The 27,547-nt window shown below is 41.8% G+C and overlaps 1 protein-coding gene across 7 annotated transcripts in view; it reads right to left on the bottom strand.

Moving 5' to 3' along the window:
- Positions 1–21,520: 21,520 nt before the first annotated feature.
- tacc2 (transforming, acidic coiled-coil containing protein 2) overlaps positions 21,521–27,547 on the bottom strand; it is a 47,496-nt gene continuing 41,469 nt past the window's right edge. For 5 of the 7 annotated variants that reach the window (XM_005737029.1, XM_005737031.1, XM_005737032.1 and 2 more), the window contains 9 exons: positions 26,959–26,988; positions 26,187–26,327; positions 26,013–26,089; positions 25,016–25,059; positions 24,407–24,415; positions 23,517–23,677; positions 23,313–23,419; positions 22,512–22,632; positions 21,521–22,424 (listed from right to left, as the gene is read on the bottom strand). In XM_005737029.1, the coding sequence (XP_005737086.1) occupies positions 22,359–22,424; positions 22,512–22,632; positions 23,313–23,419; positions 23,517–23,677; positions 24,407–24,415; positions 25,016–25,059; positions 26,013–26,089; positions 26,187–26,327; positions 26,959–26,988 (756 nt within the window). In that variant the 3' untranslated portion in view covers positions 21,521–22,358. The remainder of the gene's footprint in view (positions 22,425–22,511; positions 22,633–23,312; positions 23,420–23,516; positions 23,678–24,406; positions 24,416–25,015; positions 25,060–26,012; positions 26,090–26,186; positions 26,328–26,958; positions 26,989–27,547) is intronic. The other 2 variants (XM_005737033.1, XM_005737035.1) reach the window with 1 other exon arrangement.

Raw genomic sequence — 27,547 nt, 5'->3', positions numbered from 1 at the left:
TGACATGCTGGCCTGACTAGAATAATTTTAAAGTACCCTTAGATGTTGGTCTCACCAAATAGAGTTATCTGACAGTGCGATATCCAAGTGCTGAACACTTCACAAATCTGATTACGTTTTTGCCACATTGTGAAACATCAGCTAACGTATGTGTGCATGTATACAGGTGTGCGCATGTTTTCTCTCCAGCTGGGAATTGTCAAGTTGACAATAACAGCAAATTGCATTCTGAGTCAGACTCTTACGGGTTGAAGGGTTGCGGTAGCACCCTTGCATCAGACCTGTGTGTCTTCTCTTGCCACATTATATAAGTGATGTTATCTGAAGAAAGGGATCAAGTCACGCAGTTATCAGCAGGCACAGGAAGCATATTTGACATTATCTCAACCATTTACTTCTGTGTTGACACCATCAGGAATTCAATTTCAGCCCAACAAAAGATCATCCTCTGCCTTTCTGGTCTAACTGGGGAAAGTGGATTTTATAAACGGACGCCTTCCTTCCCTCTTTCCAATTTAAATCAGCTCCAGCAAACTGGACAGCACGAAGCATAAACATGACTCCATTATCTTCCAACATTAATTTGAAATGAGTGTGAAATCATACGCCTGCTTGGACCTGCCGTCCCGTGGAGTGGACCTGTTTGGTGTTTTATTTACTGTCACCTCAGTGCCCAGAACTCTGTTAATCCTCTGTTTGTGTTCAAACACCTTAGCTGGTTGTTCTGCATCAGTCCATCTCTATGCTGGCTGCTGTGAGCAGTCTGTTTAGTCGGCTGCCAGTGGAGCTGATCTGGCTGGCAGCCTGCTGTTAGGGACGATGACTGATTTCAGAGATGTGTGACAGCGGACGGTAGTTTGATATCGTCTGCCTGCCCTCCTGCCTGCCTTTGTGTCTCTCAGGATATCTGTTTGTCTGTCACTGTTCACATCTTCCTTTCTGTCTTTCATTCTGTCTGTCTGCTAGTTAGTCTGTTAAAAAACTTCCTCTACAGACATTGATTGAACCTGTAAAAAATCTTATCTTTCTTTATCAAAAGTGAAAATATCTAGCAGTGAGTAGTGAACTTTTTCATGAAAATGAGCCCGTCATTCCTAAAATAACTTAGATGTACCTCTGCGTCTTACTTATCTTGTCTCATCTGGCAATTACATTTTTTTAAACTAGGAAAGTTAATACAAGTGTCCATCCATCCATCCATCCATCCATCCACCCATTTTCTACCACTTTTCTACCGCTTATCCAGGTTTGGGTCATGGGGGCAGCAGTCTGACCAGAGAAGCTTTGACTTGCTTTTCTCTAGTCACCTCTTCCGGCTCATCAGGGAGGTATATCGAGGTGTTCCTAAGCCAGCCGAGAGATAATCTCTCAAGCAAGTCCTGGGTCTGCCCCAGGGCCTGCTCCCAGTAGAACATCCCCAAAACACCTCATCTAGGAGGCATCCAGGGGGCATCCTACTCAGATACCTAAAACATCTTAACTGGGTCTTTCCAATATTCAGCGGGAGCAGTTCTACTCTGTCCCTCTCCATTGAACAAGCTCATCGCCCTATCTCTATGGGAGAGGCCAGCCACTCTTTGAAGGAAACTTATTTCCTTTACTTATATCCATGTCCTCACTTCTATTCCACCACAGAGCTTGGAACCAAAAGGGAGGGTAGAAACATAGACTGATCGGTAAATCGACAGCATCACTTTTATGCTCAGCTCTCTCTTCACCGCGACGGCACGTCTGTCGATCTGACACTTCACTCTCCCCTCACTCTTGAAAACGATCCTGAGATACTTAAACACCTCCACCTGAGGTAGTAACTCAAAGCGGGCACTCGATCCCTTTTCTGGCTGAGGACCGTGGTCTCAGACTTAGAGAGACCATGATCCTCCATGCTGAGGACCATGCTACCATGCTGATTCCTATTCCTTCCACTTCACACTTGGCTGCAAAACACTACAGTGAAAGCTTAATGAAGCCAACAGAACTACATCATCTGCAAAAAGTGAAGATGAAATCCTGAGGTCATCAAAGAGGAGACCCTCCACCACCCAGCTATGTCTACATATAAAGTGTCCATAAAAACTTTGAGCAGACAAAGGGCAGCCCTGGTTGGGTCCAACTGTCCACTGGACACAAGTCTGAGTTACTGACAGCAATATGAACCAAGCTTTTGCTACTGTTGAACAACAGGCCAGACACCCAGCAATCCCAAAGCACCTCCCACAGGATACCACAGAGAAAGCAGTCAGATGTCTTCTCCAGAAACATATAGGCTGGTTGGGCAAATCGTTAAGCATTGTTAATTGTTCTTCGTAGATTTGACTAACGAATTAACTTTCCTCTCCAGCACCGTGGCACCGACTCTCCTGGGGAGTATGATCCCACAATAGTTGGAGTTCCCTCCTGTTCCCCTTCTTAAATGGGGGATTGACCACCCCACTAGGAAAATGTGATAGTGAAAATCTCTTGTGCAGATGTGTCTTGGCCCAATTAATTATACAGACTAGTAATGCTCACAAAAACAACAGCAAAATAAACAAAAAGTATTTAGTTTATTTATTTACAACAAGAAAACTGAAAATTAAAATTATAAACTTCAAAGCTGAGGAAACCTAACATGAGAATAAGTAAATGTCTCAGGGAATAATGTTCAGGCATAATATCTACAGCCTCAAATGTCTCCAGGTCATTTAAAACGAACACCCAACATTTGTGCAACCAGCTTTGCTCATTTAGTTATTTCTTAGTAAATTTCCAAGACGAGAGAGACTAAAATCTGAACATCAGTTTCTTCAAATTTAGTCTAGGCTTTAGGAATAATAAAAAGAAGTCTTGGGATTGAAAATGAAAACTTTTTTGATGGATGGAAGTAAGTAAGCTGGGAGCAGGCTAGAGCAGAATATGAATGTCTCAGTGGTTGCGTCTTCAAAGCAGATCATCCAACTTGAGCACATAACGTACCATGCTAAGTAAATGTTTTAAGGTTCGGATTAATCCAAGCAAACCAGAGTAGACAATATCCAGCATGTGTAAGTAATGATGAAGACACAAAAAAGCAAACACAGACGCAAGTTTCAACTTCAATTTTTTCACCAGTTTCTGGATGTCAGGTTATAAAGATAAATTGAAATTCCTGAGTGAAATAAATAGAAGCAATCACTGATCACTACACTACAGCCTTATTCTACTGACGTGAGGTGTCTTTTTCAAATTGAGTGTTTCTGACAGACTTGTATGGAAAAGTCTTTGCTTTAATTATTATGATCCAGTAAAGGTGTGTAGAGATGTAGGCATTTTACTTTTTGTCTATTGAATCTACACAGTTATCACTTTAAAGCTGTACAGTGGTTTTTCTACAAGTCAGTCAAAAGTTATAAATAGATAAAGAAACTCTTTCACTAACAGAGCTTAAACATTAACCAGAGCTGATTTGGACATGGGCCTATGATGCTCAAAAATAAAGGTAAAGAAATGCTGATTATCTAATATCTAAAAGCTTGGGGGCTTTATGCACCTCTGACATTGTCACAGGAATAAAATGAAAAAAGCAGCAGTCCTCACAAGTGATATTTAGAGACTCAAACAATGGACCAGAGGTAATAAATGCTTGTTAAAGCAACCAAGCATGTCGGCCTTGTCAGAAATTTGGTGCAAGTCCTTAATATTGTATGGGAGAAGCTTCATGCCAGTGTCCAACTAAGTCTTCAGAACAACCTTCAAAAATTTCAAAGGAGTATTGAAATTGTTTGAAGTGTAGGTAAAGAAATGATCAGTTTTAGCTTTTCTAATGGCATCTGTGCATGAGTGGCACAGTCACCTGAATACCAAACAGTCTGCATGGATACTTGTTCTCCTGTATTTGGACCATGTCACATTGTGCTCATGAAGGTGGCTGGATAAGTCAAAAGCAAACTACGCCTTGCTTTGACCTTTAATTTCACACAGTTTCAATATCAGCTATAAGATTACTCCCCCCCCCCTTTTTTTTTTTTCTTTTTTTTGCAGTTAAAGTAAAACCTGGTATGAACAAACCCTTGTTCCAAAAATGCATCATGCTATGCTTATTAGTGAGTCATGACTTATAATTGTAATTAAACAGCTGTACAGTTCCCAACATGTCAAAAAGACACTGTGTAAATTAATCCTAGCCCTTTTGCCCCCTCACCAGCTGAAGCATGCTTTGTGCTTCACTGTCAGTGACGTCATTACTGCTGTCAACTGGTGCACTTGAGCATCATTTCAGCTTGTTGTGGACTGCGCAATTTTTGGAACTGGGTGCAGGCACATCTATGACACATCACTGCAGGAGAATAGACAAAATCCTTGATGGCACAAAGGGGAATTGCTGAAATTCTTGGAAAAGGTGAGAGATTCTGCTGAAAACTTTCAAAAATGTCTCCAACTGCTTTTGTTCCTGTTCTGACTTGTCCTGTTTTTTTCTTTTTCTGAGCAGTAACACCTATTATTTAGGCAAAGACTGCAGCTAGTGGAGTGCTCCTCAGGTGCAAGTGTAAACGGTTATTGCTCTGTGCTGACGTCACTTTTCACGCAAGCAGTACCCAGTGCTTCAACAATAACTGCAATTTTACCCCACTTTCTCTCTGTTTCAGTGAAGCTGAAGGGAGACACAGCACTGGCTGATGAATGTGTTTTGGATTTATCATGCTTTGCCTTATACTCATACTCAATACAGCCAAAGTTTCAAGAATGAGCTCAGTAATCTCTACAAGTAACTACAATCATCAAAAGCTTAGGCTTACACTGCTTTACACATTTGGCTTTAACTCTTATATCTATATGATGTCAAAGAGATGGGATATCCCTAATATATAAAGGTTTTTTTTTTCTTTTTAATGTGCTGATCTAAATGTAGGAGGAAGTCTCTTCAGCAGCGCTGAGCTGAAACAGTGAAAGCACGGTCCCCTTTTGTTTTAAGCCCGAACTGTGGAACCTGTAACAGTAATTGATTCTCTCTCTGAGAGATCCGGGGGCGGTATAAGGTGTTAGGAGCTGTGAGATATAAAGTGGAGCCATACCATGTAGTGATTTAAAAGTAATCAGTAAAATCTTAAATTGGATTCTGTAGCAAATGGGAAGCCAGTATAATGCTGGATGCGTTCCCTGTGTCAAGTGTTTGTGGTGTGCAGTGTAGTCTTGCAGCTGCCTTTGTGTGCTAACAATAGATGAGAAACTGCAGCATCGTTTAGTCATACAATGACTTGCAGTAATCTAAGGCAATGGGGGGTGTGGATAAGAAGTTCAATTATATTATTTGGAAGCAGCGTCTTGATGTTTGTAGTATTTCTAATCTGTACGTAATAAGACTGGGCTAGATTTTTGACATCTCAATTGCGATGTTGACTGAAAAAATGATCCACATTTGTAGCAAATTGCTTTGGGTCAGTTTTTAGTTGTCCAAGGTGTCGACTGATGGTCCCCACCTTGATCCAAATATGATCTGAATTAATAAAAAAGGATTTTAGTGGTTATCTCAGGCACACAGCTCTGACTGGGAACACAAAAACCACACACATCTGTTGCCCCTTGCAAACATTTCCTTTGCTGTGGGCAGCCCAGAAACAACACAAAACTATCATCACAAACAAACAATTTAGATGGATTAACACTTGTTGGGAAGCTTTTATTGCACTTGAAATAATGAGTTGCTGTCAAATGGGTAACACAAGCATGTTTGTTTCACCCTGACACACTGAATGGGGGTGTCACCCAGAGCACCTATTCAACCACCAGAGCTCCCTGCACAACCACAACCACCAGTAGAGCTTCTAAATGTAGCGGTGGTCTGTCCTCTACCTCCATCTCCACCTCCGCCACAGCGAGAACACACGTTACCTGTACCTGAAAAATTCAGTGGAGATTTGGACAAAAGACGGGGATTTTTGATTCAATGCTCTCTGATTTTTAGGCAGCAGACTCGAGCTTATGCCTCTGATATTGCCAAGATCACCCTCATGGTTGAGCTCATGACCGGATGAGCTCTGCTGTGGGCCTTCCATCTCATATAGTGATTTTTTTGAGCAAATTTCGATGTGTGTTTGACAAAGGATGTAACCCTGACAGTGCTGCTCATCGCATGTTTACATTAAAGCAGGGCCGGCGGAGCGTGGCAAACTTCTCCATGGATTTTTGGATCCTGGCTGAGGAGACTGGCTGGGAGGAGAAGGCGCTACAAGGAGCCTTCCTAAACCGCTTAAATGAGAACGTCAAATGTGAGTTGGCTACTGAAGAGCTTCCTAAATAATAAATAATAAATCTCCGGCAATCACACTGAGCAGATGTCCCTGTTTCTCTTCAAGGCACCTGACACACCTTTAGTTTTGGGATTCCCCTGGCTACAGCGACACAATCCACAGATTGATTGGGCCAAGGGATGTATCGTGGGGTGGAGCACCCGTTGCCATGAGCAGTGTTTACGCTCTGCGGTGCCGGGTTGCATGTGTGACGATCCTGCGGGGCCGCCCACTCGCCCCGACTTGTCAACCATGCCCGCCGAATATCACGACCTAGGTCAAGTCTTTAGCAAAGACGGGGCCCAATCGCTGCCTCCCCATTGTCCGTATGACTGCGGGGTTTATTTGCTTCCAGGCACCCCCTTCTCCACTAGCAGACTCTATAGTATCTCGAAACCCGAGCGCGAGTCTATGGAGCGCTATATTACGGACTCCCTGGCAGCTGACATCATCCGCCCCTCCACCTCTCCCTTGGGCGAAGGCTTCTTTTTTGTTGGCAAGAAGGATAAGACCCTACGCCCCTGCATTGACTATCGGGGACTAAATAAAATCACGATCAAAAACAAATATCCTCTACCTCTGCTCGCCCCAGCTTTGGAACTCCTTCAAGGAGCCACCCTTTTCACCAAACCTGATCTCCGCAATGCTTATCAACTGGTCCGCATCCGCGAGGGGGACGAGTGGAAGACGGCCTTCAACACCCATCTACCAGTACCTGGTAATGCCGTTCGGACTCACAAACGCCCCTGCTGTCTTCCAGGCCCTGGTAAATGATGTTCTACGAGACTTTTTGAACCACTTCGTGTTTGTTTATCTTGATGACATTCTGATTTTCTCCAGATTCAGAGCTGAGCACGTTAAGCATGTGAGACTGGTGTTGCACCGTCTGCTGGAGAATCGGCTGTTTTGAAAAGCGGAGAAATGTGAGTTTCATGCCTCAACTGTCTCTTTTCTGGGTTTCATCATTGAACAGGGCCGGTTGCGAGCTGAGTTGGTCAGCTCAGCTCGCAAGGTCAAAGCTGTGTTGGAGTGGCCTGTGCCCGGCACCCGGAAGAAGTTGCAAAGTTTTCTTGGATTCGCCAACTTCTACAGACGTTTCATCTGGAACTTCAGTAAGGTAGCATTGCCTCTCACACAACTTACATCACCCAAACAGCCGTTCCTGTGGTCTCCAGCAGCTCAACAAGCATTCGACCGTCTCAAACGCCTGTTCGCCTCGGCCCCCATCCTGGCCCAGGCTGACCTCGCCCTGCCGTTCGTGGTGGAAGTGGACGCTTCTGATTCAGGAGTTGGGGCGGTTCTCTCTCAGTGCAAGGAAGGCAAATTACACCCCTGTGCCTTTTTCTCCCGTCGTCTCTCTCAGGCCGAAAGGAATTGTGACGTGGGCGACCGGGAGCTTCTTGCCATCAAGTTGGCGCTGGAGGAGTGGTGGCACTGGCTGGAGGGGAGCGAACATCCTGTTGTCGTTTGGACGGACCACAAGAACCTTGCCTACCTCCAAGTGGCTAAGTGCCTGAACACCCGACAGCCCAGGTGGGCATTGTTTTTTGCACGGTTTAGCCTAACCATTACCTACAGGCCCCGGTCCCGGAACACGAAACCTGATGCCTTGTCACGCCAGTTCGCGCCAGACACAGACCCTGAGGAGAAGGAGAAGCCCATTCTGCCGGCCTCGTGCATTGTGGGGACCCTCACCTGGGAGATAGAAAGGGTGGTCCGAGATGCTCAGCAACAAGAGCCCGACCCCGGAACTGGTCCAGAAGGTAGATTGTATGTTCCCTCGGCGGTCAGGGGTAAGGTTATCCACTGGGCACACACCGTGTGGTTTACCTGCCATCCGGGTAGGAATCGAAGTGTCACCTTTTTACAAAGGTTGTTTTGGTGGCCTTCTCTCTCTCAGGACGTCCGGGAGTATGTGGCCGCATGTCCTGTGTGCGCTAACCTTTGATAGGAGGCAGCTGGTGTCACCTCAGGTAATCACAGTCACTGAGAGCAACCTCTTGAGCATGTTCAAAGTGTTGGTCCTTTCAAAGTATTCTTAATGCAGTTACCTGACCAATGATATGGTTAGCTGTGTTCCATACAAGATGTTTTTGCCTTTTCTCAGTGAGTGATGTTATTTCTTATATTTTACTTTGTGATTTAGTTTTAGTGCCTTTAATGGAAACTGATAACATCTGACTCCAGGAAAACATGGGATGGGGACCCAAAACTATAATCAAGACTTTCAAACATAAATTAATGGGTTCACAGTGGTTATGTGTATGTTTTTATGTAGATTTTATGGTAAAATCTTATTCCCCATCACCATCACTTACAAATTAGATGCAGCCCGCAAACTGATTTCATTGGCTCCTTTGATTTATTATGGCTGCATCTGTATTTCTGGGACATCTAGTCATTGGTACACGGCTTCTTTCAGTCACTGTATGTCTTCTATCCAATAAAAACATTGAACGGGGTCCTCAGTCATCAAACTTTTAATTATTTCGTTATTTGTGACTGAAAAGAAGTGAAAATTTATGTGTTTTGAAAATTTTAAACAAAGACTGTGACTGTCTTGACATACCTTTCCACCTGTCGCCCCCTGTTGGCCGTGCATGAATCCTGACCCGGTTCCTCTGTCCCTTCAGGGTCATCAGCAGGCCCTGTGTTCTGGATTGAGTCCTTCCGCTCACCCGCTTTTTGAATAGTACCCCTGATTATCTCATAGGTTTGCTGGATATTCCCTCAACTCCCCTTTAAAAAGACGGCATTACTTCCAGTTCCCCAAACTTGTCAAAACCAATTTGCTTTCCTATTACTCCCTGAACTGATTTCGCCACGACCCCTCCTCGCCGCCCTCCCTCCACAAATCCTCGACCCTCTGCTTCCCTCAATCGAAACTCCCAACACGACCTGTGCAACCCCTATGCTCCCACCGCCTTCAACCGGCGGCCTCCTGTGAATATTTTTTTTTAAGAAACCACCTTTCTCTACCGCTCTAAACAGTCTAAATGCTGTGGCATGTTCTTTCATCCCCATGCAAGCCTTAAGAGGAAACACAGTAAACAGTTAGCCCGCCATGCACACACTAACAGACCTTTATGTGAGCGAAAGCAGATAGTGAGTCACCCACTACTAAATAAAACCTGTCTAATAGAGATCAGCAAACCTAAAAACTTCTGGTTGCCAGCGTTGACAGCACGTCCACCATCATATCCTGCACAGCCCTTCACCCCCCGACCTGCACCCATCCCATCCATTCCTCTCCCGTCAATTAGCGCCTCAATAGCGACAACACAGAGGATCTTCATTAGTGGGGAGTGTTCAATTATATCAGTTGATATTCCTTTCCAAAACTAATTATCCTAGTTGCATGGTACGGCTGACTGAGTCTGCCCTCACCCCGGGTCGCACCGATTACTGATGTGATTTGGTTTTGGCTCCAAGGTCTGCTTTCCTGTCTTCTCTTTTGTTACCCTTTTCCCTCTCTGCTCATTCAACACAGTTATATAGTCCTTCTCCAGAACTCTCCATGATATAATTGACACTCTTTGCATTATGTAAATTGTTCATGATAAATTGTCATAGTTTTAAAATTTCCCAGTAAAAAGGAAAAGAAACTAAAAACTCAGAGTCTGGATCTTGTTCCTCCTGTAAAGACAAAAATAGCAGAGCTGTGTTAATTCTACAAAAAGCTCATCATAGGAACCCTCGCTCCATATAATCCTGCTGCTTTGCTCATTCTGTGGGGGATAACACAAATAAGTCAGCTTGTAACGTAGCTATAGCTGAAACACAAGCAGTGCGAACAGTGTCTCCTCATATAAGAAGACAAAGACAGGATATAAAAACTACAGAGGACATATAGTGGCGATTCTGTATATGTTTTATCTCAAAGCATATTAAATGGGATGCATCCACTAATGAACAGCTGTGAAATCTGAAATCTGTTGTTTATGAGGCAGAAAAAATGCTTATATTTCATGAAAATTGCTCATGATTTCAAAGCAGCCTGCTTTTCTTTCAATTAAAATACTCCTTTAGAGGTTGGAACAATTATCATACACATCTTCCCAGTATGGTAGATGTAATAAAAGGCAATGCTTGAGCATGTAAGTTAATTACCGTAGAAACTTTAAGGCAAAAACAGAGAAACTAGTTCTTTCGTCTGGAGGAAATTTAGGCAGTAGGGATTAACTTTAATGGAAAGACTTACTATTTTTCATCTCAAGCACATTACGTCCATGCAAATCGTTTTGGCTTTATGTTTCTTGAAAAGCTTTATAATGCAAAATATTATCCAAACGTCTAAGCTGTACACTGCCTGAGTCTTTGCAATAATGTGTCAGCTTCAGGTTCTCTCAGTGGGCGGCTTCGCTGCCCGTAAGCCGTAGACCAGCCTCACGGAAGGTGGGCTATTTAGTCACATTTCAAAGTAGCTTTGGCAGGGGAACACACTCATTACACATAATTCCTCTCCTCTTTTATTTGGCTCCCTCTTCAGTCACCCCACTCTCCCCCTTTCACTCCCTCTGTATCGTTCCTCTCCCTGTTTCATAGACCAGGAGACTCTGTCCAGAGTCCGGAGGTAGATCACTTTAATTCTGCTTCACGGATCTTTTTCAAAAAGACCAGAGACCCAGAGACCTCAGAACCAGTGACCGCTGGGTGAACCCGGGCCAACCAGCCAGGGCTTGGGCACTTGTAAACACAGTCATCGTCTCACCCATTGTCATCCCCCCTGAGTGCTTTTGTTGCTCTCTCCACAAAAAGCACAAGCATTTGATGTTAAGCAGAGTGTACGCTTTCATCTGGGATGTGTTTGCTTGTTTTTCGAAACCCCTGGTCATCGTGTCTACCACGTAAGTGATTTTGACAGTGACTGATCAATGATTTAAAGCTAGATTGCTGACCTCGACACACATCTTTGTTTTGCTATCTCTGTTATAGCTATTTGGGTGGCTTGCATCCAAAATTCAGTGTTCCCAAGACAGTCTAATCTATCCTGGAACAAATAATAAAAAAGAAAAGCCTTTTCTGTCCTAGATGAACAGGTTTGATTATGCGGACAGGACCTGGATTCCACCAGTGGTTCATAAGTTCATTTCACTGATTGGGAGGAGCCTATAACCAGACCATCTGCCTGATGTCATCAACCTAATTTATCCAACAAGCTATTTTCATGCTGGAAAAAACAGATCATTACTGAAAAACACATTTTTGCTACAACGATACCTTTAAAAAATAAAAAACGATTTGCATTCTCCAACTTAATGAGTTTTGCTACTTTCTGCCAACATTACAGGTCATACAATCAGCATAACAGCCTAATAAATATCACAAGACCATAACCATAACAGGCAGACTTACAGCAAAAATACTGAAGCATGATATGTGTGACAGCAGATGAGTTTCCTTGGAAGATGTCAGTGTTTTCCAAGGCATAGTCGAATCAAAACACACTCACACCGTTGATAAAACCTCTAACAAAAAGACAGAACACACACAAACCCACACATCCAAAAAAAATATAATAATAATCACGGATATGTCAGTATGTGGGACATTTGGTGGCATTCTCAAGGAGTGAAACCTGTCTGGTTTACTTTAGAAACCACTGTAGACACGACTTTTCTTCAGCCTTGTTACTTTCGCACAGCCTCCCTTAAAGGGCAGCCGGCTCATCCTTTTGATGACTGACGGCGGGATTTGCAGTGATAATGTCTTCAGGTGCCAGAGGATTGGGATTAAACATACTCCAATTTAAACAGCAAAGTTACCATGGCAATGACCTTCAGTTTTAACTCACACATGTGGGGAATAGGGCATGGTGTTATTGTCCGGAGACGCTCCTATTCAGCGGGGGCTTTGTCCATGATTGCACTTTCAAATCCTCCATCAAATTAGAAACTCTGTCCTAGAATATGTCTGTTGGAGAAAAGTGCAGGTGACATTTCAGTCATGGCAGTCGTGCAACCGAGATACGAACTTGCAAGCATGACTTTAACAATGTTGAACACTCTGAAGTGAACTATGAGTCCGAAAAGACAAACACTGGACACCCAGCCCGCCTGCACCGTGACCTCTTGACCCTCCATCGGCCCTCCATGTTTAGGCAAACCCTCACCTCCCATCCTAATTAAGGTGAAAGAGGCCTTTCAAATGAAGCTGATGGGGGCTGACGTGGGGCCGCTCTTTTAGCCTTCTGTGGACGTGAATACCCAAAACATGCTATGGCTGAGCAGTCCTGGAGACTCACGGTTTGGGGTCAGTGTCTATCCCCCACCGGGGCAATCCGTTCACACTCTCACACCTACCTGTCAAAGGAGAGAGCAGCAGGACATCACGAGAGAAAAAAACATAACGGAAAAAGAGAGCGAGTCTTTGAAAGCAGGAAGCGTGAGGGGGGTGTGGGGTGTTTTCACATTTAAATAAAGCACAGTCCCCATCAGACAGCAATAAAACAGTATAATTATTATCACTATTGATTCAGCAGTACCCATGAGGCGTGGTTGGTCAATATGAATTGCAGTAATATTCGATGGCTTCGGCTGCAGTCACAAGTGTGGCCAGACTGCCCCACAGTGGAGAAACTGAGAAGTACCAGAGCAGGAACTTATGGTGAGCACACACACAAATGAATACAGAGATTTATATCATGTTGTCCTCCTAGTGACCCTCACTGTGTGGTCAAAGCTAGGAAATAAACGAGCATTCATATTAACACACAAGCAGTTTCTTTATATTTCAACAAGCTCTGCTATAACCAGCGGGAATCATCAGTCCAACAGATTTCAGTGTTATAGCTTCTCCAGAGTGTTAGCATCAATCTTACAGCAGCTGTTGTGTCCAACTGTTTGGTTTGCAAATATTTGGTGCATTTAAATGTGTCAGCACACATTTAAATGCAATACCTCACGTAAATGGTGCATTAGTGCCAAATTCACATAGAACCTTGGAGTGCTGGAGTGTTATTCCTGTACAAAATATGTCTTGGTCAAATAAAAGATCTCTCAGTATTAACACAGTCATATGTTTAATACATTTTTGCTCTTTGAAAAAGGAAGTCATATTTCTCCTCGGGTACTGTGCGTGAGATTGACAGTCAGTGATGTTATAATAATGGAAGAATAATGATGGCAGCTGTGGCTCAGGTGTACCAACCAGAAGGTCAGTGGCTCAGTCCCGACCCTTCCATTTTGCATGCCGAAGCATCCGAGGGCATGATACTGAACCCAGAGTTAGCTCTGATGTATCCATCGGAGTGCAAGTGTGTGCACAAATGTTAGAAAGTGCTCAGGCATGAATAAAAGGGCTGTATGAAAGTGAGTGTTTGTGTTTGATTGGATGAATGAGACTTGCTGTAGGAAGCCCTTTGAGTGTGCAAGTGAGTAAAAAGGTGCTTCACAACAAACAATCCATTATTTGACCAGCGTTGTGTCAGAAACAGAGCTTAAGCCAGCCAGTTAATAACCCTTTTAAAAAATATATGAAGGCAAAAACACAGCAATCAGGTTAAGTTATTCAGTCTGACGCTGAAATCAGCAGGATTTTTAGAAAAACACAAAAACATAAATCAACTTGATTAAAGAAGATAGTTTTCATTCTGTTTTGATATTTGGGAACAGAAAAACGACGTTAACCCAGCGACTTTCACAAAAGATTTCTTTTAATGGTTGTAGTTATAGAATTACTGCAAGATAAATGTATCTTTACATTTGACATTTGCACCACTCAGTAGTTGAATATATATTTATTTACAACATAGTATATACACCACACAGAAAGGATAAGAATCCCCTTTTTCAAAGAGGATTAAATAGTATTTTTTAAATGTAAAAAAAAGAAAGAAAGACACAGGAACTATATTAAAATAAATGATCGAAATAAAATACATAAAGATATCAACAGCCCAGTTTAATGTACATCACAATGAAATTGGAAAGAAGCTGGTAATAAAATTAAAAGCAATGACACAATTGACAGCACAGATAGTTATTATATAGCATCTACCTGTTCACCATCCACTGTTAAAGTGTGGCCAGACTTCCTTTCTCTAACATGGATTAACCTCATCAGAGCAACACATCTGGCCACCACCATATAAAAGGATTATATGGCTTTTCAGTGTGTGAGTAGCATTCTTTCATCATATTTCACACAGCTCAGCCATGAGATTGAGAGGTAAGGCTAATAATGTAACAACACACCAGTGGCGTGAACTCTTAGTGCTGCATTTGTACGTGACACACTACATTGACATTCATGGTTGTATTGGTATGTGAAGCCTGAAAGATGCACGGAGTAATATCTTGACAGATGATTGGTAAAAACTTGCTCTAGTTCTTTTTTTCCTGCACTTTCAAAAATTATAGGGTTTGCATGGAACCAGGATGAGTAACGTGAGAAATTCAAAATTCAAATGCTATTTCTTCCCCTTCAATGCAGGAAAAAATATATATCTCTGCCTGTTATTTCAGCACTTCCCTTAGGATCTACTTATTGGCTTAGTGAAATCCATTGAAAGACACATTCACTTGAGTACTTTTTAATGGATTCAGTGGAACACGGTGAATATAATCCACACAGTCATATCTAGCAGATAAATAAGGTAAATCAAAGTGAAATGGTAACAAGGATGGCATGGAATATGGAATTTGGCAGTGTTATTTGGCAGTCGGATACATGCGGGCTTGATTGAGTCGTCTACTTAAAAAAGCAGTGGGAAAATGGAAGAAAACAGCAGTAAGTAGGTAAGTCCAGGCAGCTGGTTGGCGAAGCTTGTTACGTTGCAGTCATTGCTGTAGCAGCAGTGAACTCTGACACCTGGTGCCCTGTAGCCCTGACTGTTGGCCTGGCTGCAGAAGGACTTGTAAGAGCATGACTTCATCACGCCACCTAACAAACAGAAAATGAAGCCAGTTACTCTCATTTAGAAGCTGTCCGCCATCGTCCAATCAATATAAGTCGATGCTAAATTGTTGCTTTAAGAAACTCTCCTGGCTAGTCTTGCTTTCAGCGATTTCTTTGTTGTTGTTGTTTTCATCACAGCAGACCATTGAAACACTTAATGCAGGTTTAAACACAGCATTAGAGTAAACAACTCCCAGCTGAAATATTACAAGTTGCAGGTTTAATGCTAAACCTACCACCTTTTATGAATTTAGTCCAAATGATTTTTATTGATTATAAAATATTAAAATAAAAATATCATATCTACAGCCAAAAAAATTTTTAAAAAACGATCTGCTGGCTGAGATTTGGTAAATCTGTCTTGGTGCCATGAACACATGGTGTCCTAATTAAGGGCATTCATTGAGTAGGAGTAGCAAATCTCTTCATTCCCTTAAAAGCCTCAGACCCCCTGCTGCCCGAGATGTGTCTACAGAGAGCAGGCTGTCGTCTATTTAACACACAAAAAAGACACACACGCACATATACAAGAGAAACAAATGGAGTTTTTTGGTGGAAGGTTGGAATTAAGCTAGTAAAAAGAAAGGCTACTACGCTGTCACTGTTGGACTCACTGTCATGGCCCACCACTACAGCACAGGCATCAGAGTAGCCAGGACAAGCTTTGGAGCCTTGTCGGTTGCAGTCATCGTTATTGGAGCCCATGCATGTATAACATCGTATAGTCTCACCTGAAAGGGAACAGAGTGCTACTATATAAGAAAGAGTCAGCTGTACATGCATATCTTGTCAGGGTGAAAAACCTATTTACACAGGATCTATAGGTTGGCAAGTGCATGAAGGGCTTATAAATGTGTGACTTTCCCTGGGTCCAGAGGGAATATGAAGAGAAACAGCACTAATTAATTAACTTCCTTCATATGAATTTTCCCAAATCAACCAAAGTGTTTCACCAGTGCCCACACATTTAAAAAAAAATACATCTGTCTAAACTTTAGCTAATGCCTCAGAGCCCACTTCAGCACATAAAACACTTAAATATCTTTCTAAAGCTCTCCCGAGGAGGGAGCTGTTATTTGAAAACTAACTGACCTTTGAAATACTTAAAGGCTTCCTTTTGAAACTCTCCATCCATCTCCTAAATTCCAGACAAATTTAAGGCTGCTTCCTAAGAGGATCAGAACTGGAGTCACCAAAAGCTTCAAACATACTTTGCAGCAGCATATCTCCTGTACTGGCCATCAAAATAACCTCCAGATAGGTCTGTCATCATTAAGTTTCGATAGAAACAGATATTAAAAAGAGAAGTTTTTTCCATATATAGAACAAGATGTGGCATTTTTTAAATGAAACCAGCTAAATTATCTAATAACTTACCAAAACCTAACCACAAATAAACAGCGAAGCTATAGAAGCACGTGTGAAACAAAGAAATTGCATAATCGGCCCGTTTTCTGCACATGTGCTCTCACGTATATTGAGTTGGTATATAAATACTTTCTGTTGTTTGCAGTTGGCCCCAATCTATCCCCGCGGCATTGTCGCTCTACACACATGCTGTAAGTATTAGCCTCCAGGCCTATTAAGAGATTATTTGCAGGGAGTGCGTGCTTCTTGGGTGTATAGTGGAGAGTGATGGACTGAAGGGACACGAAACCCATCAGAATCACTGCAGACAGCAATTAGTGAACATGACATAAATAAAGTATAAGGTCAGTAAAAGGACTTAATGTTTAATGATCCTACTGAAGTTATGAAACATGTCAGGTTTTTCCCGAGAAATAACTGTATGTCCATCATGTCCAGCATCTACGCTCCTTAAGTCAGAATGTACAGTGGAGCCATTCATTTTAGTTATTTGTTTAACACGGTCTTACTCTTCAGGAACACATTAAATACACTAAACGCTTAACACAAACTATTATTTATAATGCAAGGGTTGAAACGTACAGTATCTGAAAGGAGGCGAGATGAAATGAAAGATGGACAAACAGTTAACCAGCAAACAGAGGTGCATAAAGAAGAAAAAGTTCTTACAGGTGGTTGCTAGCAGGACCAGGGAAAACAGAAGCGGCAGACAATAGTGGACAGCTCTCATGGCGCTGATGGTCCTCACTTGTCCCGACTACACAATGAAAAGCAGGTTGTTTGCTCCTAAAGCCCCCTGAGCTTAATCTGAGCTATCAGATGAGCTGATATTCCTTCCTGTACTAGCCAGGAGATTACTAGCCCCTCAACTGGGGCCCACCACTCTGTCTTAAACAACAACAGAGTTGCTTCTGCAGCCTGGATGGACAGAGGACACATAATGGATTTCATTCTGACTCTCTCGCATTAACAGTTTGCTGAGGCCACACCCATCCTGAGTTTGGCTCTTTGCTTTCTTGTCCCTGCTGGTTGTCGTGCCAAAGTACTTACGTATGGCAGGTGTTGGGTAGGGGCAACAAAAAAAAGAAAAAAAATCTCCCGGATCAAGAGAAAACAAGCAAAAAAAGAGAGCGACATAATAAACACAACACCATCGCATTAATCCAGCTAAGTGTAAATAACAGTAAATACTAAATAATGAACGTTGTTGTGCAACACGCAGGACTGACAGCGCTCAATGTGCTTTGAGGTAGCAGCCAAGAAAGGTGTAGTTTGTGTCAGAACAGTGAACACCTGTGTGTACACCTGCGTGCACACCTGTGTGGATGAGCGTGCTTGTATTCAAAAGGTTTCTCCATGTAATGATCTGCTAGAGGGTGTAGGGAGCCATAGGCCTGTCCCCCAGGGCATGAAGCACGCATGGAGGAGATCCAGGCCCCAGACATCCAGAGGACCCAGAGTGCGAGAGCCCAAGAAGGACCATCGGAGGTGCATCCTTGCCACCCTCCCGGTAAGAGCTGTGGAGAGCCCCAGACGAGGGGTCACCCAGCAGCCACAGAGAAGAAGCCAGGGGGGGCTGCAATGGTGTGCCCGCAGGCTCTGCCAGCAGCCAGCTGTGCCAGAGTGAAGAGTGGTAGTTCATCTTTGCCAGCAAAGCAAGGATTTGTTTCACAGCACTCATTAGACTGACCAATACTCAGAACAATGGGAAAGTCCAAGTGAAGATCTAAGAAGGAGAATTGCAGATCTAGACAACCTTTGAAGGTCTCTTGGAGCCATTTCTAAGATAATCTTCCAAGATAATCTGTTCAAACAATTGTATCAAATTTTTTTTGGATGTGTTTTCACTTTGTCAAAGTCTGGAAGAAGCCCCAAACTGTCACCCTCAGATAAGAAGAAGGATGTTCATGAACAACTGAAGAACAACAAAGGTTCGAGATTGTCATACAGTGGAAACTGCTGGGACACCTGCACCACTGCCCACAATTAGGTGAGTTTTACATCACCATGGATTTAAGAGGGTGTTGAACAATAAAAAAAAGCCTTTGCTCCAAAATCAGCACCTTCAAGCTTGACTAAATTTTGGACAACTCAAATGCCTTCTGTCCGCAGTTTAGTTTTTCCCCATCATATATTCCTTTGTATTTATTTCTGGTTACTGGTGTAGATTGATTTATCTTTTGTTGAGTTGTTCTTCCTTTGCACAGTGTTTGGAGCTTTGCATAATTTTTCTTTAAACAAGATTCATTGGTTTCATTCAGTTTAGTGTTTAAGGTTTCGTCATAATTTCCACTTCCCTTGTGTTGTGGTTAACCTTAATCCTTAGGTTAGTTGTTCCTGTTAAGTTACTAACTGTTTTAAGTCGTCAACCACTTGTCTCGTGTGTTTAGTATTCAGGTTTACTTACCCCAGTCTCAGACCTGTGTTGTGCCCTGCAGTTCTTATCACTTCCTGGTGTGCTCGTTATTCACCCTGTGATGTTTCTTGTTGGTTGTTTTTAAGTTCTAATGGTTTTCCCCTTCTCTATTTTTGGGATTTCGTGTTATTGCAGAACCCAAATTTGTCTATTTTATTTTATCATAGCATAGTTAATCAGAATGTCTTCACATACCTTTTACTGATTGCAAAAACAAACCCTGAGTTATATGTATCCCTCATTTTACATCTTTGAAAAATTAAAAGTTTCAAAAACAAGAAGTGCTGTGCAAGTGTATTTCATCATAATACTTTTTTTTTTTTTTTGCCTGGTCTAAACTCGCATTTCTCATGTGAGGAAAAAGCTGTTGCAGTTACAAATGAGCATCAAAAGAAAGTTGATTTAAGTGACTTTGACCAGAGCATGACTGCTCCTGCCATATTTGTCGGGTCTGAGCATTTCAGAAATTGTAGATCACCCACACGGCCGTCCCCAGAGTTTACAGAGAATGGTCCAAAAATGAGAAAATATCCTGTGAGCGAAACTTATTTGGTTGAAAGTGCCCTGTTGAGTCCATAGATCATATGAGAATGGCCACCATTGGTAAGTTTAAACCCATTTCAGGAGTGCTCAAGCACCACTAAAAATAACCATAACAGTAGCAATAGCATTACATGTTATTATTCTCTTTTTTTTTTTACATCATCTGTGTGCTTCACTAGCAGTGGCTTATCATTATTAGAGAAGATTTGTGGTGCTGCAGCAGAAAGAAGAAGATGAAGAGATAATTTCCTGACACAAGTATGCTCAAAACACAGGTTACTGAAACATGAGGAAGCAAAAGGGAAACTTCTTCTGATAACACAGGGTCACTGATGTGACTTTAAAAAGTGCCTGTTTGTATATATTTGCTCTCTAAATAGCACCCAAAACATTAGCTAACATCAGCTAGCTCACCAGAGATTATTAGCTAATTTTAGCTTTCTTAGTCTGCTGGCACTATCACTAGTTGCCAGGCAAGGAGCCGATATTTACTGTCTAGTTTCGTTAAAGTTGCCTATTCTGGTCGAATTAGGCTTCTGTGTTTGATTACAGTACAGCTTCAGATCCAGGTGAGAGCAACTTAGATGGATGTTCCTGTACATGGCCAGCAGCACCCCACATTCAGTTTGAGTGTAGTTCTAAACGTTATTGAGGTTATAAATTCGGTTTCACTTTTACTTTGACCTTTTGGATTACAACACAAAGACAGAGACAGGAAGAGAAGGAGACACAGCAAAATGAAACACAATGGACGTATGGACAGTGGATGCAGTTAAAGTCAAGGTAATAAGTCAAAGTGACGTCATCAAACACACATCCCCAGCCTGCAATTAGAATCATTTAACTTAAATTATTTTTATGGCAATTTATTGATAAATATAATATGTTTATATGTGATTTTAGGTGCAAAAGAGGAGCGTGAAGAGAGTGACGACTGAGAGAAGAACAAAGTGAGCAGATTGCCAGAAGTTAGGAGGAAAAACTAAAGTTTAGCAAAATTAAAATAAAAAAAATGATGCCCTGTGATGAGCCTGCACAAAGCGAGGGTTTGTATAAACTGGAGAAGCTTGATATAAAAGCAGCTCTCTTACCAGCTTGCTTCTTGTCCAGCGTGCATGGAGTAGCATTGTGATTGTTATGTGTCTGCTGAATGCTACTACTTACTTAATTGCTTTATAATTTGGTGGACTGCCTCTAAATGGTTAAGAGGCTAAAACAATGTTGTGCATCTTTCACCTCTTCCCTGCTTTACTAATTTAAGTATTTTCTCAACTTTCTGGAAAGTTGTAATCAACATGCTTGATACTGTGTCTCAGATTTGATAACTATGGGGTCCACAGTTATCAAATCTGTGAGTATTCAATCTGATTTATTCTTAAGCATTACAACAAGTCATTCAACTAATTCTTTTGAATTTGAAAGTAAATTTGTAAAGTGTACATGATTTGAATTGAAGTTCACTATAGTGAAAAGGGTTGGATATGTTTGCATGCAGCATATTCTAATAGTGTTAATTGCAGGACACTGTATGCATGACATTATGATTGGGGGCTAGTCCTATTCCATGTGCTTTTTGTTTTTTTAGTTAATTTGGGGGAGGTTTGGTTTATGTTTCATATATAACAGAGCTCACTGGGAATCCAAAATCTCTGCTGTGTCTGCTTACCTACCACCTTACTAAACACTCAAGCCTGACTACTTCACGCTTACCATGTAGATCATGTTTATGACCATGTTTATGAGCACAGTGTAAACTTCTTCTCCTGTTCCCAACATGATAATGTGCCATTTGTCCCTAAATGGCCTCCAGTCACTAGATCTAAATCAGTAGGGCACCTTTGGGATGTGGTGTTATTGGAAGCACATCATGGATGTGCAGCCACCAAATCTGAGGCAACTGTGTGATGTTGTCATGTCAATATGGGCCAAAATCTCTAAAGGGAAAGAAGGGGTACAACATGGTACTATTAAGATGGGTGGATATCACATAGAGGAATATAAAAGATGTAAAAATGGGGAATGAGAAAAAAGAACCAAATTAAACTCAGCATGCTGTATTGCCATCTTTTATTGCACTTTGTAAGCAGATGCTGTACAGTAGCTGTGCAGAGAAGTTATTCCTCAGTGTGACAAACAACCATTGCAGGACTAGGACAGGTTCATCCAAAATTAAATTACTTCTGGTCACAACTGAACACAGTCACAATTAGTTTGCTTTTTATCAAAATAAAATCCCAAAAATAAAGTTCCACAATTTCATCAAAAAAGCTATGACAAGTATGACAAATATCTACAATGTTATGTGAGGGGAGTGGCTGAAGACAACAGAATAACTATCAAAAATGCACAAGTCTTGTTGTTTCCTACAGTATATACAAACATTAACATTACAAGTTCTTCTTTATCTCTCACATGCAAGAATCTATAGTGATCGCTTGTATTCTCTTAGTGGTGCATCACCATTTTATGGATAACTCTAACAATCTGGTTCTCATCTTCAAAGTCTATCTTTCTCTTTATTAAGAGGAGACAATAACAGGAGTGGGTAAACAGTCTTCTCCCTCAGTGGCTGTCATGGCAACATCATAATAGATAATTTAACCCATAAACAATGCTTGCACTTTCTCATTATCATACACGCACTCGCGCACACAGGCATACTCATTAGTGATATGATAAAACTTGAAAGCAGACCCCCTGATACAGTACGATACACTGAAACATCAAAAATATACAGAGTAATTAGGAGGAAGCCAATCCTGTGGATGATGTATACACATGGTCAGTAGGAAATACAACCCCAAGACCACTTTGGTCTTAGAGGTCCATCAATTTGAGAAGGAGTGCTTCTCTTCATTTTCTGCTTGGCTTCATTGTGATGTGGCCTGCTAACTCTTCCCCATCTTAGCAATTAGTTCATCACAGATCTTTGTTAACTCCTCGATCTCTTTATTCTGTAAAACAGTTAGCAACAAAAGATTATACACTTGGATGACTTTAGAAAATTTTAATTTAATATCTTCTTATATCCTAAAACTGACCTTCTGCTCTAAAGTGCGTTCCAGAGAGTCCACCTTCATCTGCTCCTTCCTCAGACTGGCCTGAGAGGCAGCTTGCTCCTGCTTGGCCTTGGCCCGCACCTGAGCTATCTCTGTGTTGGCCCTGGAGGCATACAAATGATACAAGAAATCACCTCTTCGCAACTCACAAAAGCCTATAAAATCTAAAAAGCAAATAAAAGTTAACAAAGAGTTAATATGGATCATATGTAATCTATAGAAATATGTTTCGATACGAGCCACTGTAAATACTGGTTTAGCTTCAGCTAGCAATGTTAGCTAGACTCATTGCTAGCTAGTTAGCTAGACTTGTTTCCAATTACACTGACTCATATACAAACATATTTCAGCTCAGACAATAAGTTATGCTGTACACTTAAAGAACAGTTTTTGGTACAGGAAAGTACCAATGTTATGGAGACTCACTGCTAGCTAAACTTCAACACTGTTCTCAGTCCCACAAACACTAGAAATCACATCACATATAGAGAAAAAAAAATAAAAGAAAATATGACTACAAAGAACTGAAATAAGCATTAAAACCAAAGTATTTGAAGTCAAAAATGTATATTGTTCATGAGCTTTTATGCTCAGGAAGTAAGAAAAACTGAAATGTACATAGTGAAAAAATTAGCAGCTTACAGTTAGCATTTACTTGCATTCACATAAGACACTGCATTACTGGACTATTTACTGCATTTGTTACAGTTTAGATAGTGTGGTGGGGAAAATAACACAGTTATTGCAGAAAATGTGACATAATAAGAATATGTACAGACTCACCGGTCTAGTTTCTCCTCTGCATGAATTTTCAGGGCTTGATATCGCTGTTCCTCCTTGCGAACCCTTGAAAGATACTCCTGAGCGCATTTCTTCAATACCTCTTCATTCTGTATGTGGGTGACACAAGGGGGCAAGTAAAAAAAAATCTGAGATGACCAACCGAGATGTTCATATTGATAAAAACCTGGGAATAAATTGTGTTACTTTGCGAAAGCCCTCCAGCACATCTTTCATCTTCTCATAACGACGGAAGAGATCGGCAAGAGACTTCTCCACAGAGTTAAGGTCGGCCAGTGCCTGGTCCTTCTCCATGATGAGCTGCTGGATGGTGTGATGGGAAAGAGATTTCTCTTTCTGGTCATCCTCTGATGGACACACATAGAGAGGATGCAGATAAAGAGTCTACTAGGTGAAGAAACTGCTGTTATGGGTAAAAATACTGTTAAAAGACCCCAATCACCACAAACACACACACACACAAAAGACTTCTCTGACATTTTTCACAATATATCGAAATGTATTTGTGGTAGTATGATTCAACAAGATGTTTTACTACACTATATGAGGATTTCTGATAAACCAGTGTAGCATGCAAAACACAAAAAGCTGAACAATGAGAAAAGAAAAACAGAGGAGAAACATCAGAGTGGCCTCAAGACCTTTCAGTGTTACATATCAATGTGCCTACACTATTTCAGCCTACAAATATCCCTTTCATTTCCCATCGATGAGCAACTCGGTTAACTCACCAAATCTGCATGAATGACTTCACAGCCATCGCCAGTCATGGGTGAAGTGCACGTGTTCATGTACAGATTTACAGTGTGTATTACATCTGACTGAATATGTATAATATTGTACTTTACATGAACAATAACAACAACAAAGTCATTTTTTAAAACTCATTAGATTCAGTCCTGTCTCTCTTTTAAAAACTAGTCTCAGCCTACAAGGTGAAAGCCAAAAACCAAACAAATGAATGAATGGCTCTGAATGAGATGAAGAAATTGAGCACAGCTGCTCCCCTCTCTGATGGACGGATGGAGAGATGCGAGCTGACACAAACAAATGAAAGACAATTCCTCGTTACTCACCTGGCATGCCTGTCAGGGTTATCAAATAGTAAGGGGGGCAAAGATGGGAGCAGAACAGAAAAGAAGGGACTGTGTTAAGTCAAGCTGGGAGGGCAAGACACGTGACAGAGCCGAGTGTTAGACATTAGCAGAGGCAGACTGTTCCTGTGTGCGACAGTGCTTTAATGAGAGTAGGAAAAAGAAAAAGCCGGTCGCAGTGAAAGAAAAAAAATCAAATCTTCGGGGACGTTCAAAGGTGGAAAGGAAGATGTGGGTGAGAGCAGGAATAATGCAGGAGTGTGAGCCTGCGGTGAAATTTAATGAGTCCAGAGAAGCTGAACAAGAGCGGGCAAAGGAGAGTGCTGTCCCCTCCACTGACATGAGGATTCAGTTCACGTCATTCAAATATGAAAGCAAACACAGAGAAAAGCGAAATTTTGCAAAGGATAGAAAAAAAAATTCAAATAAGATTCAAATATCTGTGATCAGTAGCACTGGATAAGGCCTCACAAGGACCTTATAGCAGATCAGTTTGCAAATGAACAAGAGTAAAATAAAGTGGAAGAGTACGGGAAACAAAAATAGCAGCTTTAAAATGAAATTTGCGTGCTTATGGTTACGTGAACTCACCTATCATCTGGGCAATCGTCTTCTCATACTCAGCTACAATTCTCCTACGGATGAGAAGTTGCAAATCTTCAGTATATGTCACATAAAAAGTCAAAAAAGAAGACTCCTCACATCGAATACCAAGAAGTCTATTTTTTCCAAAAATTCCCATCTCTCCCTCTGACATGTGCAGCCCTGCACCACCCGCCTGTTGCTCGAACCCTTCCAGCAAACACCTGTAAGCTACTTATCGCCGTCCAGGTTTACAGTAAACGCGCCGTATTTAGAGGAAATGGAGAATTTGCTTTGAATTAGCTCCAAAATTTACTGCACAACTTTTCAAAATCAAATTGAATTTCTGTTGTTCGAAGTGTCTCGACACAACTAGTAGAAAAGCAACAGGACCCAGTACAAAGCTTCGTCTTTTTAAAAGCAAGTTTCCAGAGGTAAGAGGATAGATTAGCCATGCCTTCCCCTTAGCCTCTTAGCCTCTCCTTATCCAAAGTCTAATCATTCAAATGAAGTAAGCTCCGACTTATCCACACTAACTGAGCAGCAGACAGCTGACACCCGCCACCTGCTGACACACAGTAAAGTTTCTTTACTGTGCATCTTTCCCAAAACCCCAATTGGAAGCTATGAATTTAACCTAGACTGATCATCATGAAACAAGTGTAGCTACTGTTAGTTACGAGCTCAGTTGAGCATAACCTAGGATATTTTCTCACATATAACTTTTTAACAGCAAAACCTCTACATTTACACCACATGATCTCCATCTATTTATCTCTACTCCTTGCCAACAGGACGAGGTGTTGATTTTTTTTAAATGGCTATCCAGTCTCCCGTTAATCATGGCCTTGTCTGACACCTTAAGCGAGATAAACCGCTTGAGAGGTTCGGCGGTTGATAATGGGCGGAGTCCGAAACACAGCTAGGTGTTAGATTCATGCTTCAGTGTCTGCGTGTGGGATCCTGGTGTATGAAAGCGATAACAACCCAAGGTGTCTCTTCTTACCTCATCTCCACCACTTCCTGTCGACTGGCTTCATACTTCCTCTGCCACTCCAGCACTTCTTTCTCCTTTGTCACAATCTGAGGATGGAGACAAAATAATTTCATTAAATGTGAGATGCAGACTTAAAGGAACAAACAATGACTTACGGAGGAACAAGAAATATTTTCAGGGCACCTCCTCTCGTGCAATTCCCAAAGAGTGGTCCAGTTCTCTGGGCAAGTGGGGACTCTCCCCTTCGATGTAGCTGGCCGTGGTCCTGGAGTAGAGCGAGTTCTTGGACACGCCACTCTCTAGAGAAGATGACACGTCTCTGTGCTGCTTCCGGAAAGCAAAGGAGAGGAGAGAAAGGAACGCAAACATAACCTGTTACCAACGAGGCTGTGGCAACCGCAGGACACCCTCGCCCTCAGGGTCACTCGCACATTCTGGACTGAACCAAACTGCTAGGCAGCCTCAAACTATATCAAAATGTGCCACACAGCAAAAACAATACAAAATGAGGCAAGCCAGGGATGTTCTTGAAGACTTGGTCAGCTGCTACATGATTGGATGAAACAGTCTTCATTGCCACAGTATTAGCCGTGTTATTGGCTGATGCTGGCCCCAGCCGAGCAGTCCTGGTCAACTGCTCATTGAAATAGCTTGAATGTGATTGGGTCCAAGCAAGACAGAGGGGAAGGTGGGCAGCAGCTGATAGTATACAGGAGAGGGAGGTTAGGGGGGGGCAGATTGGGCAGCAAGGGATAGATATGTTAGTCTAATGTTAAAGCATGTTAGAGCATAGTTAACAGGTCTTACCCGTTGTTCCTAGAATCACAGGATTTAACTCATTTTTTTACAGCTACAGAGACTGTAATGTGATGAGGGCTAAGGTGAATCAGAAAATCTTCAGGGTTAATCATTAGAAAGAGTCAGACTTTGGATCTAAAGTATAGACACTACAAACCCAAATGCATCTCCAAGTGTCCGTTGCAACCTATGACAAAATAAATAAAAGCCTCCTCACTTTATCATATTAAAATACAGTTCTTCTAGTACCACGTTTGGGTCCCTGAAAACTCTGAAAAGGATTTAGCTATCCTTGGTAGATAGGGATTAAAGGAGGATTTGATGATGGGGGGTCACAGGACACAAGGACAGGTCTACCGCTACTTTGGAAAGAGTTAAGTGTTTGGTCCGGCTGTACAGCTAATTGCATTACTTCTCTGAACAGAAACGGTCAAGTACATATAACAACAAACATCAGTCAGATACTGATTAGGTTTTTATCTTCCAATACAGAAAGGTTCAGGTTCAGAGACTTTAAGGAAACAAATCAAACCTGTGGTTCTTTGGTAAAGCTGCAGCAAGAATCCGCTAACAAAAAGCCCCTTTTAGTAAATCATCCTGAATCACATGTTAAATAAAGAGCTTTTTTCGTTTAGTAGTACTTCAGGCAAATGTCACAGACTTTTCATTAACAGCACTGACTGTACTGCATGGGACAAAACATGCAGGATTCAGATTTTTAACGATAACCTGCTTTGTATTTGTTT

The sequence above is a fragment of the Pundamilia nyererei genome, unplaced genomic scaffold, assembly GCF_000239375.1.
Source record: "Pundamilia nyererei isolate P.nyererei 1_Seehausen unplaced genomic scaffold, PunNye1.0 scaffold00073, whole genome shotgun sequence".
Taxonomy (NCBI): Eukaryota; Metazoa; Chordata; class Actinopteri; order Cichliformes; family Cichlidae; genus Pundamilia; species Pundamilia nyererei.
Note: the sequence above shows the minus strand (reverse complement) of the source record. Positions and strands in the feature narration are given on the sequence as shown.